This window comes from Lissotriton vulgaris, chromosome 7 (genome assembly GCF_964263255.1).
Source record: "Lissotriton vulgaris chromosome 7, aLisVul1.2, whole genome shotgun sequence".
In the NCBI taxonomy this organism is placed as follows: domain Eukaryota; kingdom Metazoa; phylum Chordata; class Amphibia; order Caudata; family Salamandridae; genus Lissotriton; species Lissotriton vulgaris.
Genome location: NC_141695.1, coordinates 834,803,468 through 834,820,308, shown reverse-complemented (window position 1 = coordinate 834,820,308; position 16,841 = coordinate 834,803,468). Strand labels below are relative to the sequence as shown.

Below are 16,841 nucleotides of genomic sequence, written 5' to 3'. Positions count from 1 at the left end.
AAGTGCCAAACCTGGGGTTCTGGTTTCTGTGTTTTTGATTAGGCAACTGGTTATGAAGACTAGAATACATACTATATTCGCATAGCGGTCCCCCAGAGCACCATGGAGGTCTTTAAAGAAGCATGAAGAGAGGGAGGTGATTCATGGCAAAGTGGAGCAGACTCATACACTAGTGTGACAGACAAAAACTCCAAGATAGTTGGTCACAAGACACCATGGTGGTCATGAACATCTTACTGTTAGATCAGTGTTTAGCATACACGTCTGTTAAGGTTCACCTCTCTGCCATAGTAGCTTACTCTGGAGGGGTCATAGGAAGCACTTTCTTCAATATTCTAGTAATCAAGAGATTTCTAGAAGGGGTCAAGAGGGCAGCTGCACCAAAGTCAGTATCCACACCGATATGGAACTTGGAGTGCTAATGCAACTCATGAAGTCCCTGTTCAAGCCGATGCATTAAGCAGGCCTCAGATGCCTAACACTCAAAACAGCCGTCATGTCCTTACAGAGAGTTAGTGACCTGCAAGGACTAACAGAAGCACCCTACATACAAATCCATAATTTCTGCAAAAAAAAATCTCACATTTCTATGTTAATCAAGTGATATAACTACCAGCCTTTTTCCAAGATCCAGAAATGCGGGCAGAAAAGCTCTACACATGTTGCATGTAAGAAGGGTAGTCCTGTATTACTTACAAAAAACAAGGCAAATCAGGAAAGCAAACAAACTCGTCATTTTCTCCGCACCAGCAAACAAAGGATCACCCGTTAGCAAAGGGACCATTGCAAGGTGGATAATCCAAACATACCAGACATGCTTAAAAAACAGCTGCCATAGCATTAGGACTGAGCGCGTGCAAAAATAAAAAAAGGTGGACACACTAGTATAGATAGCACCACCATAGGGGGCACCACCACCAAGCCCCTCTGCTCCACCCACCACAGCTGGATCAAAGTGACTGAGACCCAATGGACCAACGCCCTCAACACCACCCAACCTGACTTGACTACCAACCTGGGACAAGCTGTTCAGAACTTCACAACTTGAATTACCAGCTGCCCTGCCAGAGTCTCCTCCTTTAAGCCAGCCAAGACTGCCAGAGCACCAAGCGGACCAGCTCGTACAACCCTTAAACGCAACTGCAAACAAATGGAAAGATGGCGCACCAGCAGAAACCCCATAGACCGAGCCACCTTCAAGTAAGCCCTCAACAGATTCCACCAACACCTCAAGGACACAAAAAGACACGCCTTTGCAGACCGCATCAAAGCAAGCCCCTACCACAGCAAGGAACTCCTCTGCATAATTAAAGAATTCTTCTGCCTGTTCGCCACCAAGAACTCTATCTCCCTTTCCAGGACCTCTGTGACACACTGGTGAACTACTTCCACAACAAGATATCCACCATCTACAAAAACTTAGAACCCCAACCTACCGAGCTCTACAGCCTCATCACACCTTTGGACACCACCTACCTGCTAACCACATGGGAACAGCTCACCACCCAAGAAACCACAGCCACTTGCGGGCACACTCAGACCCCTGCCCTCACTGCCTCTTTAACCACAGGAGCAAAGAAATCAGTGTGGCACACACCTACATCCTCAACACATCCCCAATGAACAGAAACACTTAGAAGTCAGGCTCCTGTTCAAAAATCGCTCTGCCAGCCCCAGTGAACTCAAAAACGTCCACCCTATCTCACTGCTGTTGTTCCCCGCCAAGGTACTCAAGAAGGCAATCAACCGCCAGCTCACTGAACACCTGTAGAGAAACAATCTTCTGGAGGCCTCCCAGTTCAGCTTCCGCACCAACCACAGCACCGAGACCACCCTGATTGTTGCCACCGATGACATCAGAACCCTCCTCGACCAGGGTGAAACAGCAGACCTGATCCTCCTTGAGCTCTCAGCAGCGTTCAACACCGTGTCCCACCACACTTTCATCAAGAGACTCCACCACATCGAGATTCAGAGAGACGCCCTCAAATGGATCACATCATTCCTCATAGCATGCACCCAGAAAACCCTACTACCACTCTTCACCTTGGACCCCAAGAACATCAACTGTAGCGTCCATCAAAACTCATCCCTCAGTCAGATCCTATTCAAGACCTACATGACACCCTTTGCCGACATAGTCAGAACCCAGGCCTCAACTGCATATCCAACACAGACGACAGCTAGCTCAACCTCTCGCTCATGGAAGACACCCCCAACACCAGAACTAACTTCCACATCGCCATAACTAATATCATCGACTGGATGAAGACCAATTGCCTGAAGCTCAACACGAACAAGACCGAAGTGCTGATTTTTGGGAATAAAACTTCCACGTGGGATGACATGTGGTGGCCCACCGAACTCAGACCCACTTCCTCCCTTAAGACCACACCTGCAACCTCTGCATCACCCTGGACTAAAAACTCACCATGAAATGTCAGATCAAAGCTGTCTCTTCCACCTTCTCCTACACACTCCGCATGCTCTGAAAGGATGGATCCCCGTCTGCACTAGGAAAACCATTATTCAAGCCCTTGTCACCAGCTGCTTGGACTACAGAAATGCACTCTATGCTGGAATCACCTCACAACTCCTGAAGAGACTCCAAACAATACAGAACTCAGTAGACAGACTCATCCTCGACCTCCCAAAGTGGACCCACATCACCCCCACCTCAGGAACCCTCACTGGTTCGTCAGCTAGAAAAGATGCAGTTTCAAGATCCTGACACACACCTACAGAAAGCCCTCCACTACCAGGCACCAGCATACAACAATCACCGCCTGAAATTCCAGCAACCTGCTAGACACCTGCGCTCCGCCTCCCTCACCCTCACACCCTGCATCCACCGAAGCCACCCTAGATGTCGTCCCTTCTTCTACCGTGCTGCCAAAGCCTAGAAGGACGTTCCCTTTTCACCTTCGAACTTCACCCATTCTCACAGAATTCAGAAAGGGAATCAAGACCTGGCTTTTCGAATGAGCCCACGAGACCCCAGTGCCTTGTTACCCTCACAGGTGAGTAGCTGCGCTCTACACATCTATACTGATTGATAGCCATAAACGTCATCTGTATGGCTTCTGTACACACCTTCACAAAAATCCATTGTGTGAATGTCCAGGCAAGCAGAAAGGGCAGGTGGCACAGAAGTTATTAAAAGACCTGATTACATTCACAAACTCATTTCAACCAGGCCTCTCATAAGAAGAGAATGCGGTTACAAAATGAATGTCCTGTAGGAATAGTTTGCAGTTTGAGGACATTTTGTGGATTCACGTGCAATGAGGAGACTGAAGAACATGAAGGCCTAATGATAATATAGAAAACCTGGAAGCTCCTGCAAAAACCAGCGTCGCCAAAGATTCTGAAGATGGCAACCAAACAAAAGAGCTTCCGGTGAGGGCCACTTAACGTAACACAGGGATGGGCAGTACACCAAATGGTTGACTATGCCCAGGTATACATATTTACCTACCTGCATGCATAAATGGAACTACAAACTACAAAGACAATTCCGGATGTAGCCCCTAGATGGCAGACTAATCCACAGCATGTGAATCCAGAAAAATGTTCAAGCTGCAAAACCACTCCTGAAGGCAAATACCTATTTTCTTATATACTGATTGTCAGTAATACTTATTTGATGACTGAGGTTCCTTTGGAAGCATAGTATTGTATGAATATAGACCCTGCTTCCCAGCGGTTATTGGGCTGCCCTGATCTGTGTTACATAAATGTATATTTGAGTGTTGAGCTCCAAGTGGTTAGTTCTGGTTATTGAGGCTTTATTTCCACTTCCTTGGGCCCGTCCTGTTTTTTGGGCTCCTGGTTCCTATTTGCTAGTTTTGCGTCTCATTTTGTGCTGAAGTTAGCAGTGCTTTATAAATTATGATTTATTTCTTACGTTTACAGTACGTTTCAGAAGTGGTGATCGGTGCGCCGTACTCAGTGACTGCAGACCTGCTGGATCATTTCAAGGTGAGAATTGTAATGGTAGACTAAACCAGGTCACTTTCCACTCCCTGCCCCAGTCCTCCCTTTTACATCCATGACCTCGAGAGGGAGGGTGGCTCTAACAAGTGCACAGGATTTGCAAATGGATGGTGTGGTGGGAATGGTTACTCGGTGGGTGCGTTGGAAGTGAAGGGGCGGGACTGTTCGCTAGAAGGTGCAGGTGTGCATAATTAAAAATCAATGTTAGGAAGTGTAGGTGTATGAAGGGGCAGTTATGGTTGTACAGTGGTAGTGTTCACGGTGGGAGTGATGATGATAAAAGCGAAAGTAATGTTTACTCTAGTACGGAGATGCAATTGTGGAATGTCGGTACTACAGCTCATCCCCCCTCCTAAAGCACCACCAGTAAGATGGCTCAGTGGCTTGCATGCTTCTTCCTGAACTTCTTGACATCTGATGTGACCTGCAATCTCGAGTGTGTATTCCTTTAAGATTGAGTTGGCTTTGAATTCTTCCAAAGTCTCGAATCTGAGTCAACTTAAATTCAGTAATACCAATGCCGGCAACTGCTGTTGCTTAGAAATAACAAACACTGTGATACTCTCGGTGTATTGATGAACATAAATTATTATTAGTATTTTTACCACCTAGTACATCAGGTGTTCAGCACAGGTCCATACTTTGAATGGGCACAGGCATAATCCTGCCTTCTTCTGGATTACATTGCATCCACTAGCACTTCTGCCAGCTATCAGAACTCCAGTCCCTTATTTTTGATTGACGGGACACGGATCTTTGCCCATTTCACACTTCATGTACATTTCTGAATCTTATGATATTGAACTAATATGTTGGGATGGGACAGCTTTTGTTCCCTTTCGGTGTCCGTTTCTCCCAGGACCCTGATTTCTTCTGCAAGAAATGTGGATCTTGACACTCCCATTCATCAGGAGATGAGGGCCAGATGTACGAGATTCACTTTTGCGACTCGCAATTTGCCCCTCGCGAAAGTTAATGTATAACAGTGCCTCAAACACTACTTGAAGTAGGTGCTAAACTGCGAGTGTTTTGCGGCCGCTAATGCGGTCGCAAAACAATAGTACATTAATGAGGTTATCTATTAGTAAGGTACTCCCCCTTCCTAACAGCGAAAGTCGCAAAAGCTAGTTTGCGCATCAGTGACTCGCAAAATACCATTTGTACATGCCAGGACCCTTTTTTGCGGTCACAAACAGGCTGAGCTTTTGTTTGCGACCGCAAAAAACAGTCATACATTTGGCCCTAAGTGACCAAGTGCTGCTTGGTGTGTGTGATTGTGGAGCACCACCTTCACACTTGTTTGATATTTAACATTCAACTAGGACAATGAAGGCATTTTTTGCTCTAGCAGCTAAACTACAAAGTCTCTGTTTTTTTTGTCAGTCATCAGGTGGGAGTTTCAAACTCTCCTTCCATCCTTCAGGTGTTCATTACTCTCCATCCCACCATTATCCAGACACTTCCAAAGAGATCCACAGCCCACTGGAGTGGGCCTTTCATTGCATGAGACATTCTGTAATGTTTTCCCATCCTTGGGGGATTGATGTACAAGCTGTTACGGCCAAGACGGTGTCTGCCGAGTTTTAGTACCCTACCATTTTGGATGTCATCCTTGAGGCCTCTTGTTCAGTTAATTAACACTTTTTTTGTAAACATGTATTTGACGCAAACTCTTGTACAGATGTTCCATGCTTTTCCACACCTGCCAAAGAATACTTAGTGATATTTCAGTTACTATGGCATAACAGAGACAGGTTGGAGGAGTAAGGACCAAGTTCCCACTGTAGTGACCATTAATTCATACGAACCACAAGCCAACCCTCTAGGTTTTTGCCTTTAGGGGATATTGAGTAAGGAGACTTGTAGAGGACAGAGTGTAGGGGGCAAGGATGTATTTGCTGACATGTATTACACATTTACAGATCTAGTGGTGGGGCTGATGGTTGACATGCTTTACACATTTAGAGAGCTAGACCTGTACTGTGCAAGTGTGGTGCGGTCCAATACTGTGAACATTTTCAATGGTGCAGCAGAAGCAAGACTAGACTTATAGAGTCACTACGGCGAGTAAATTAGGCTTCATCTCAGCTTGGAAGTAGAAGTGTTGTACAGTCTGACCGTTTCTTTTGCCCTAGGTTACCCTGGTGTGTCATGGCAAGACTGAAGTGATTCCAGATCAGGACAGCACCGATCCCTACCAGGTAAATACCATAAGGAAGGAAAACTCTTCCATACACGAAGCAGGGGTTGTAATTTAGCAAGGTGGGTGGAAATAACACACCATGCCTCCCATTCCAGACCCTTGCCAATTACTCTGTTCTTTTGGTAAAGCAAGCAATGCAAGTCACCAGATGTGGGATGTCCACTGCTTTAGGCACCTCTCTCCCTCGCAGGCTGAGCCCTTCCAGGAATCCCTCATTCTTCAACTGCTGCACTCTCTTCAGATCATTTAAAGTTTCTCCTCGCTTTCTCATGCGCGTTATTGAGTTCATACTGATTGTTTTGGTTAGTATTCAAGACCATGCAAGTGTATTTAGTTTTCCTCCACTGCTTGGAGAGCAAAGCCAGTAAAGAAGAGGGAGGACTGCGCCCCTGAGAAATGCCCCGCCCACCCCACAGTGTGAAAAATGACCAGTTAAATAAATAAAAAGGTATATAACTCCAAGGAATGCCGGGGTGGGGGGTTGGGAGGGGAGGGGTCCCGGTTCGTGGAGCTTGCAAGGGGTGGGATGCCTCCGGGGCTGGAGACAGTTAAAAGCTTGGAGTTCTTGCTAGTGATGGAGTCAATAATACACGGGTTTTCATCTCCCATTTCAGTATTGGCTGGTGCAGGTAGGTACTGTTGCAGAACTGGGATCATTCTGAAGATGAAATATGAAGGGTGGGATCCCTACCTGGCCACAGCTACCCACTTGTGGTGACCATGTTCCCCGAAGCCCTTACTAAGGAGAACTCTCATATTCAGCCACAAAGAAAGTCCGAGCACTCCGGACACCCTAGCTACTTTCTAAATGTTGGTCCTCTACACGTTTTGAGTTACAGAGGATAGTTATCTTTATAATTTTTGCGCTAAGATGGATTTCCTTTCCAGAGTGACAGAGGAACAAAAGATAATTTAGAAAAAATATGCATAACAGACGGACCACTTGAGAAATCAGACCTACAAGGGACCTAGCAAGGAAAAATTCAAATGGAATGACGAGTACTCTTTGTGCTCGCCGTGTTTACGCTCTGAAGCTGCTGCAAAGCAGTGTGGGTGTTATGCAAAGCCCTCTAATAACTTGAGAATAGAATTTTATACAGTTAAGGTAAAAACGCCCCAGGGCACTACTCTGGACATTTACTGGTAATGTGATCCTTTACAAAGAGAGAACATCTCAGCTGCCCTCCACATTCTACAGCGTGTACCATGTTTCTCTTTTGCTACAGTTGCTCTCCGTTGATAAGAATATTCATTGTATAGCCTTCACTACATCAGGATTCTACAGCCATTGAGCCCTGTTTGTTATCCAGAAATGTCAATCCTAGATCTCTATTCAGAAATGTTACTCCGCGGACACGTAAAGGCAGAGGCTAGCCTGCCTTGAACGCTTAAAAAGTCTGACTGGGTCCGAGGATAACAGTTGCACTGACTCATTCTAGTATTGATCCTAAGATGGGAATCTGAGTGCTGTAACTGTACACGTTTTCAAAATAGTTCAAACCTTTAAGGTTTTCTAAAATAACCTAGTTTCATCTGTGTACGTATTCAAATTTGGTGTAAAACTGTACTGTAGTTTTTGTAACTGGTTGTTGGAAGCTACCATTTTGTTCTGTTTGCTATTTTATGGACTCTCAATGGATCAGCGGGCTTTAATAAGTAAAAAAAAAAAGAAATAGGGTAAAACTGAAGACCATACTGAGCAGATACGAGGGTGTGGTGGGAGTGGGCACTATTCACAGTCAGAAGTCACACCATGGATCCTCCCAGTTATCTGGGTGTGACCTAAGTCATGCCTAGCATTCACATGCGGCGAGGTACACAGAATAGTGAATGGCACAAGGCCACACTATGCTAGACGACGTGAACTTCAGCTATGCCAATAAACACCTTGGAACTGAGCATCGGAGTGACCAAAGATGACACCCAGAAAGCTGTGCCCAGGCAATCCAAATGGTAGCTACGGAGGGCCACTAAGGAGTTAAAAACGCCCATCACTTTCATTCCTTGTTTAGTTTTTACCAGTGTTAGAACAACGTAATGGCAGCACAGTTAAATATTGTATTCCGCTCAGCCTGTCAAGTTGTTTGTGATTTTTGAACTGGTTTTGCCAGTTCAGGAATCCCTATAGCTCTTTGTCGATCAGGTTTAAATTGAGTTTGGAAAAATCCAGTTTTCGAAACTGTGTACCTAATCTTACAGATCGTGCTAAAGTTAACACTTTCGAGCACGTGTTGGTCCTTTTGACACTTTAGAAACTACTAATCGGTGCTCAGCATACTAAGTTAGAATCTCCTTTACTGCCAAATGTGGTGTAATTCTGTCCAGCAGTTTTTGCTGGGTCTGTGAGCATAAGTAACTATAATGAGGAAATGCAACTTTTGTTACTAATGCCTTCACAAAACCTGGCATTCAAATCCTAAGATGGACAAATGCACTTTCTAGACATTTTATTTTTCAGATTCGTTAAATGGGGCAAACGTTATTACACCTCATATTTACGTGCACGTGGCATTTTTTTTGTTAAGACTCTTTCCCTGTATTGCCTATGTTGGTTGCTTCGTGAGGCCTATTCCTGCGAGTTTGCTTTCTCCTGCAGAGACTAAACCTTAAGAGCTACATTGAGGGTATTGTTCTCCTCGGTTCACGTGTACAAAGATGGAGATGTGTGAGGTGGGCCTGCAAGGTTTATCAACAAGTTTCTGGGCGTGGACTAGGCCCAGCGGTTGACACAGTGCTTTACACGATGGTACGGGTTACAGGAGAGAGAGAGAGTGATAACAATAAAGCTAATTTAAGGAGGACATAATAATAGTAAAATTAAGTGGTATACTGCATGCCTGGGCGCTATGAATCTGTCTTGTACTCCTGCTTCCACACGCTTTGCCTGATCTTCAAGTGGATTCCTACCAAGTCCAGGTAAACGGTCATCCATGTGCTAGTCAGCAGCAGACTCGACTACAGCAACGTACTCTATGCTGGCACCACCCAGAAACTCCTAAAGAAACTACAGAACATCCAGAATGCCTCCCCCCATACTTGCCCTGAACATCCCACGCTGCAGCCACCTCCCCCACCACCTGAGGGAATTTCACTGGCTTCCTCTCAACAAAAGAATTGCCTTCAAACTCCTCACGCATGCCTACAAAGCCCTCCTCAATGCCAGACCAGCATACCTCAACCACCACCTCTCCTTCTACACTCCCACCAGACATCTCCGCTCCTCACAATCTGCCCTGGCCACCATCCCACGGATCTGCAAGCCCACAGCTGAAGGAAAATCCTTCTCCTACCAGGTTGCGAAGACCTGGAACTCCTTGCCTCTGCACCTCAGGCAATCACCAAAGCTGCAGCAATTCAGGAAGGACCTCACGACCAGGCTCTTCGACTGAACAGCAGTGCCCCCTCCTATTCCCCCCTTCCCCCCCCCCCCCCCCCCACCCAGCGCCCTGAAACCTAACGGGCGAGTAGTCGCGCTTTACAAGAAACTTGATTTGAATATATAATAGGGTGGCATGCTTTGGCAAGCTAAAGGCAATGAACAGGGCCTCAGGGGTTGCTATTAGAGATGTGCTGTATGGAAGATAGGGTGGCTCCCTCAGTCCTCACAGATTTTGTATTCCTCTTGCAGGAGCCAAAAAAACGAGGTATCTTCCAGACCATTGACAGCGGCAGCAGCTTGACCACAGATGACATAGTCCAAAGAATCATCAAAAACAGGTGCGTTTCCACACCTGGGCTCGTTAAGAGGGGGATGAAGGGAAATCTTCAGGAGTGCTGTATAGGCTGTTGTGCACTTTCAGTACATGTATGGTAAGGTGCTACCTCAGATGTGTACTGTGGGAATATTAGTGACAGACTCACATACTGCTACATTTGTAAAATGAGGCGTGCAATCTGAATGAGACTGAGTTGTATGCTTGGAGAGTACATACCAGAGAAGTACCTGGAATCAGATATTGGGTGTTTGCCATGGATTACTTATATGGCCGCGTGGTGGGAGAGACCTGGCCAGGTTCATAGTGCTCTCTCGTGGAGTAGGCGGCCTCCTGTGCATAACCAGGATCTGCTTCAATGTTTACAATTGCTTTCTTGCAGGTTGCAGTTTGAAGCCCGGAACCAAAAGAAAGAAGCCAAGGAGCTGGCGGTGCTGGAAGCGATGCAGAAGCGTGAACATGAGCAAGGCACAGAGTTACTGCAGGAGCACTGAGTGTTGTACATGTATGGCAGGGTCCATCTGGTCAGCAGTGGAGCCAACTGGCTAGAGCACTTTACCCAATCTTTGCAATGCGGACCACAGACCGCAGAATCCTAGTCCCCATTATCTATAATATCAGTTTGTTGCACTTAGAGGCCCATGCACTTGGAGGCCCATCTTCTCACCATGGGCTTCCCTACATTCAGAAATGTTTAATGCACTGTCAGCCCACGGTAGGAAGGATGGCACTGTGCGCCCTTTGCAATTTTAACCCCAGAAAAGCATCTCTTCAGCTCAAATTGAGTTTTTATAAACCTCAACCTCTTTCTGATTGGATACTTGTTGAAAGCTCAACAAGGAAAGTGCATTTGGAATTGACCAATTGATTGGTACGAGGGCTAGTCTGGTATCCTCCACGATAGTGTGCCCTCCTCAGGTTGAGCGATAAATCCTAATGGTGCCAGGAATTACGTTCTTTAATTCGAAGCGCTGGCAATGACGTGTTAACATCTCAAATTCCTTGGGTGGGGTAGCCAAGGGGAAGCCTACACCACCTTAGAAACAAAAGTAGCTTCAAACACGTACCGCAGCCCCTGTGTGTGACTTTGCCTATGCATGGTGGGTGGATTCCACGTGCTTTCTTGTCCCTGCATGGTGGTGCTCATGCGCCATGATGTGTGTGCATGGGTGTATCCTCCCGAGAAACTGAGCTGGACTGTGAATAGCGTGTACAGCGCAGAGGGGTGGCACTGTGATGAATACAGTGCATCTGTAAGCTGGAGAGGAAGGGGTTGAGGGAGACAACTGAGAGGGGTGTACACAGCACAGGTGGAGTGCGATGCACATGCAAAGAGAAGGGGCAGGGCTGTTATCCTTTTCAGGGGGCTGGGGGTAGAAAAGGCTTTGACGGGGCAGCTCCTAAATGTTTTTAATGTCAGCCAAGTTAGCAAACCCGATCCTATGTAAATATTTGAAGAGAGGTTCTCCCCTCATAAGCACATTGTTAACAAAGTAGGCCAAACAGTGAATTTATTCTTAAGGGCATGTTAGGGTACCCAGGAGCACCCGTTCTCTGCCGCAGCAAAAAAACGGACCCAGATTGTGGCAGTCCATAGGACACTTTCCTCTCCACTGTCCATCAGTCTGGCCCTTGCTGTGAGCGCTATGGACATTGTAGAAAGAGTAGGCAGCGGTGTGGATATGCTTCTACGCTGTAGGGCCAGTGTCTCCAGGCTGGAAAAGTAGACTCCACAGGGTAGAGGGAGGTAGTCAGGCTTTCAATGCAGCACGCACTGCAGTAGGGGCAGAGCGCTCATTTTAATGCACACTACAAAGGGAGATGCTGCCTCTATGATGTACACTACAAAAGGAGGGAACGCAAGGCATACTGCAGAGAAAGGCGGAACCACAATGTAAGTGCTTCAGGGAGGGAGGTTTACTTGTGAATACAGTGGCCACTGTGCAGCGAGAAGGGTTGTGCTTTGAGAACGATGTACACCGCTAGTAGTAGGTGTGCGTAAGACATTATACCGAAGGGTAAATGTTTTGGGTACGGATGTAGAAAGAGGAAGGCAGGGTTACACTCTGTGAGGACGAGACACATTATGGCAGCTGCCAACCTGTGACTTCTTCGCACAGTGGCTAGCGTGGGAAGATGATCGAGGTGTCGTTCTGGTGTGGACGAGATAAGATGCTTCCCGCCGCCGGGGAACCGAGGAATCCTTCCAATCAATAAGCAAAGCCAGTAATTCCACTAATCCAGGCCCGACCTGTCAGAGCTCATCACATTTTAATAGCCTTTTCGTTTTGTGATTTGATTTTTGAGTTGGAGTGACTCACTATCATTAGTATTAATAAGTCATGAAATGTTTTCTTTTCCTTACTTTTTTTATGTCATCACTCTTGCAACTGACAAAAGAAGGTGCAATCGTGACTGCAGCGTAGAAGGTTACTAAAGCTGTTGGGAGGATACAGTTGTGGCAGGTCAGCTGTAGGATGACGGCCACAGGCTGCTCTCAGGTAGGGCGACAAGTTTGGACTGCGGTGGCTTAGGTGGACAGGCAGGACTGCTTGGCCATGGTAGTGACCTGTGGGCTCCTCAGGCTTGTATACAGAGCAGTTCATAGCAAATACCCTAGGTAGCTAGTACCACTGTTTTAAATAGCAGCATTCATACAAGATGCAGATCCTAGCGGCTCCATAACTCGAACCAATCCACTGCTGGAGTCATCTAGTCCTTTCTAGGTGTTATGGGGGTGGTCTTCACCCACAACCCCCAGCAAATAAAGCAGGTATTTCAAGAGGAAACTTCAGACCAGTCAGTTGTGACTCTGCTAACCATCTACAAACGACTCGCCAACTGGGCATCTCCTGATTAGCCTAACAAAGCCAAGGTTTCCAGCTCTACACTAATGTACATACACAGTAACTCCCTAATAGTGGAAACTGTGTTCACAGACTGGAACTGCAAGGATTTGGGTCTAAAGAGCCTTAAGTGGTTGTAAATCTTTGCAGTGTGTATGTTCTCACTTGCATCTCCACAGCTATTGAGAAGAAAGCCATGGCACACTGCTCAGCCGTGCACCAGTTTCCTTGGCATAGTCTGACTACCAGTAACATGCAGAGGGATTTTCAGCTGGGAGTGGGTGTAAATGTTAGCATTTTAGAGGGGGTGGAGAGCCTTATCCAGAAGGGATCTCTACTGACACCATCCTTTTTAACAAGAGGTGAACTGTATATTGACCATCTTTATTAGAGGCCATCTTTGTAGTGAGCAGCCTGTTAACTAGGGGCCACTACTGTGGTGACTAGAAGGGAAAAAAAAAATATATATACACACACACACACACATGCATACACACATGCATGTTGCTTTCGAAATGACGTCTTGATTCTTGACCAGGGTGATGTGTTTATGAACAAGTTTGAGAACATGACCAGCCTGGGGAATTGGTTTCTTTGCCTAACGATGTGAAGAACTAATTTTTTTACTAACCTGTTTTCTATTTATAATATTTTAGACAAGTTTGATTGTAAATACATGGGTTTGATTTTACCTTAAGGTGCAACACTATCCAAGTAGCCACATCTAATGAGACTTATAGCAAGGGCTTTTGTTTTACTTAAAGCACTGCGCTGAGCCTGGACCCTGCCAGATAGGGGGTTAGTGTGAAGGCGATTGCGAGGAGGAGCAAGAGAGAGGTAACTTCATAGGCCACATCTGTGCCTCATACGAGAACGAAGCCCCTGTCAATATCCCAGTCTTCATCCAGGCGTCCTACTCGTAGGCGAATGGGGCCTCTCTGTAGCTGTCTCCAGATTAGAAGATGTTGGTGTTTTCAATGCTGCCGATGTTTCACCAGTGCACCTTCCTGTTCCTTTAAACGATACTTAAACCTAATAAATTGTGCTGAACAAACGACCTGTGTGTCTGCTCTTTCTTGCAGTCGTCATCTCTTTGGGGTCTGCTGCTTCTCAGATGGGGTATCATCCGCACCAACACTGCTGTGCTTGACTTACACACAGTTCCCACGTGCACTTTCTCAGGGCAGTCTGGCTGCAGGAACATGCCCTACACTTGAACCGTCACTGCTGCCGTCGTCTCCTGTTGACACTTGCAGATAAAAGATGCTGAGTTGAAGTAGGCCTAGCCCTACCTATATTTATTACCGAACGGTACTGTGCACTGCTGCGGCTTGAGTTCAGACTGACGCAGGCAATCGCCGTACATCGATCTCCTAAGTGGGAGATAAAAACGAAAAGAAACGTAAAAAAGTTTGAAGAGGCACTAGCCTATTCTGGAGGGCTGTTGTGCCTGCGCGTTAATGCAATAGGCAAGAAGGCTGACGGGACTCAATGGCCAGGGGCTCAAAATGTTAAGAAAGAAAGATGCACCTTGGATTAACAGCCGAGAGTTGCAAGACAACGTTTGCTGACACCAAGGAATGAAATCCACCTGGTTTGACGGTGACTAGAGGTGGGCGAGCCAACCAAATAACAAGGAGAGCCGAGCCATGTGTGTGGCTCGGCTCTTAGAGGCCGTGCTCGAGCTGAGCTGTTCAAATGTTTGTTATGTAAAACATACAACACCAGTTTAAGTATGAAAAAGACTCTTCTAAATTTAAAAAAAAAGTGAATTTCTTATACATGTGGAAGCTTTGACATTAGTACTTCACATTATATCATCGCACTGAGAAATACTTATTATAAGTGGCCGTTTTTAAACATGAACCTTAAGTCAGTGTCATGTACGTGGCTCCGATTAATATAGGGCAATTTTATAATCTATTAAATCATTCACAATAGGTTTTGTATAACTGATAGTCTAACTCGCATATTATCAAGTATTTGCCCCACATCACACAATTTATACTGGTTTACTTCTTTCTCTTTGTACAAATTAGCCTCTAAATGGGTATCTATTTGTCTTTTGTTTTTATGTTAACGCTTTTTTTTTTACCTCTGTACATTTTCTGTTGCAGTTTTTAAATAGCGTTGGAGCGCTCACACTGAGTACCACTTACACTGCACAATCTCGCATGCATTTTTTTATAGACACGGGTATAAGTGATTTTGCCACAATTACAGGATGTTGAGCCATCACGGAGCCTCTAACCTGGTTGCCCAGGTCTGAAGTCGGCAGCTCGGTCTGTAAGCCGAAATGGTGGCAGGCAAAAGCCACAGAAAGCTCGGCTCTTTATGGGCTCGATGTTTCAACAGGAACACGAGTTGAGCCAGCGCCAGGCTCGAGCTTTCAGTGGCTCCCAGACCTCCACTGGTGAATGTGGTTTTTGAAGCACCTCTCCTAAGCGCCGCCTACTGGTGCCCGGTCTCTGCCTGGAATACAAACGTTGTTTTGGAAAGTGTAAAACGCCGGAGAAATGCAAATCCTGGCCAGCGATGGAAGGCACTAATGAAAATAGATTAAATAAGCAGCAATTCTGCTGGTGTCGTGGTTTAGCTATAGGAAGGAATTGAGCTGCTCTGTTGTGTTTGAGTTTATAGTTCCTGTAGATCACTAGGTGACAGTCACCCACCTGTGTGCAACACAGTCAGCCAGGGACGTAGGTTCGCCAAAATGTCAGGGTTATCACTTGTCATCTCGTACTGGCTGGCCCGCAGTGATATTACGCGGTTGCCCCTTTTTCCTGCCCATGGATCCTCAACATTATTCTATTTCCTTAAAAGTGTGTACGATAAGGGCATAGACTTACAGAAAGTAAATGGGACCCAGCTTACTTTCTGTTACAGCTGCTGCCTTCTTAGCATCCAAAACCAGAGGTAGCCAGGCCAGCATCAGGGCTATCAAATGGTACAATTAAAGAAGGCTATATTCTGAGGTGCAGGTGTCCAGCTATTGCCCAACATAATGTTGACAAGTATTGCACAACTTATATTGAATGTTTTTGTAAAGTTACATATAGTGCATGCCTTTCTGCATGTTAACATGTCAATCTGTGCAAGAATGCAATGAAGTTTATGGCACACATTTGAAGCATAGATGACAGATGTACTCATACCTAACATGCTTTGTTGAATTTGAAAAAAAAATATACTTCACTGTCACGATTTTTTGTGGTAAATATCCTTAACAACGAATCCTTTACACCAAATACTTTCACCCCGCATACCCCCACTCCGCATGATGCACTTAACCCGCATACAATGACTCCGCATGTCATTACATCGCATACGGATTTACAACGCATGCGATGTAATGACGATCCACCTCGTTGTGAGGAAACTGAGGCGCTTCCGTTTTCTCACAACGACGTGCACCGTCCCTCAGACGAAGCAGGAACAAGGAGAGAGGAACCACGAGGAGAGCGAGGTAAGGGGGATTGGACCTGGAGTGGGGGTTACATTGTAAGGGTTTATGGGGGGGCGTGCAGGGTAGTGTGTCAGTGTAGGGAGCAGAGTGGGGGTCAGGGGAGGATCGTGCTGGGCAGGGTCGGATTGGGATCACAATTCGGCCCGGGCACTGACGAAAAAAGTGGCCCACATTCAAGAGGCGTGGCACATATTTAAGGGGCGTGGCCCACATTCAAGGGGCGTGCCCTTTCATGAAACACAATTTGCACAGACAAGGAATGAAAGTGGGAGGATACTGTTCTTGCACACGACACAGGGCCAAGGTGACAATGGCCTACATGCTGAGCAATTAAAAAAAATAGCAAGGCCCCTTTTTGTCACAAAATTATTCCAGCCCTCCAGCACAGGAGCACCTGAAAAGCAGCAAAGCCCCTGCTATTACTAACCTACTCAGCCCTCCCCAGACCTTCAGCTCAGGAGCACATGAACAGAGGTAAGGCCCCTGCAATTAGTAAATTAATCAACCCTCCCGGCCTTGGGAAAATGTCCTGGCAAGGGAGCACAAAACACAGCTTTCTGGGTCATCCAAGGTAGCCAGGTAGCCAGGGGGAGGCTGAGGTGAAGCTGGTGCATGGG

General features: G+C 46.2%; 1 protein-coding gene across 1 annotated transcript in view; it reads left to right on the top strand.

Annotated features, from left to right (window-relative positions):
- PCYT2 (phosphate cytidylyltransferase 2, ethanolamine) overlaps positions 1–13,812 on the top strand; it is a 164,639-nt gene extending 150,827 nt beyond the window's left edge. The window contains exons 9-12 of the mRNA XM_086931174.1: positions 3,916–3,981; positions 6,132–6,197; positions 9,828–9,916; positions 10,295–13,812. Of these exons, the coding sequence (XP_086787300.1) occupies positions 3,916–3,981; positions 6,132–6,197; positions 9,828–9,916; positions 10,295–10,406 (333 nt within the window). The 3' untranslated portion in view covers positions 10,407–13,812. The remainder of the gene's footprint in view (positions 1–3,915; positions 3,982–6,131; positions 6,198–9,827; positions 9,917–10,294) is intronic.
- Positions 13,813–16,841: the final 3,029 nt, after the last annotated feature.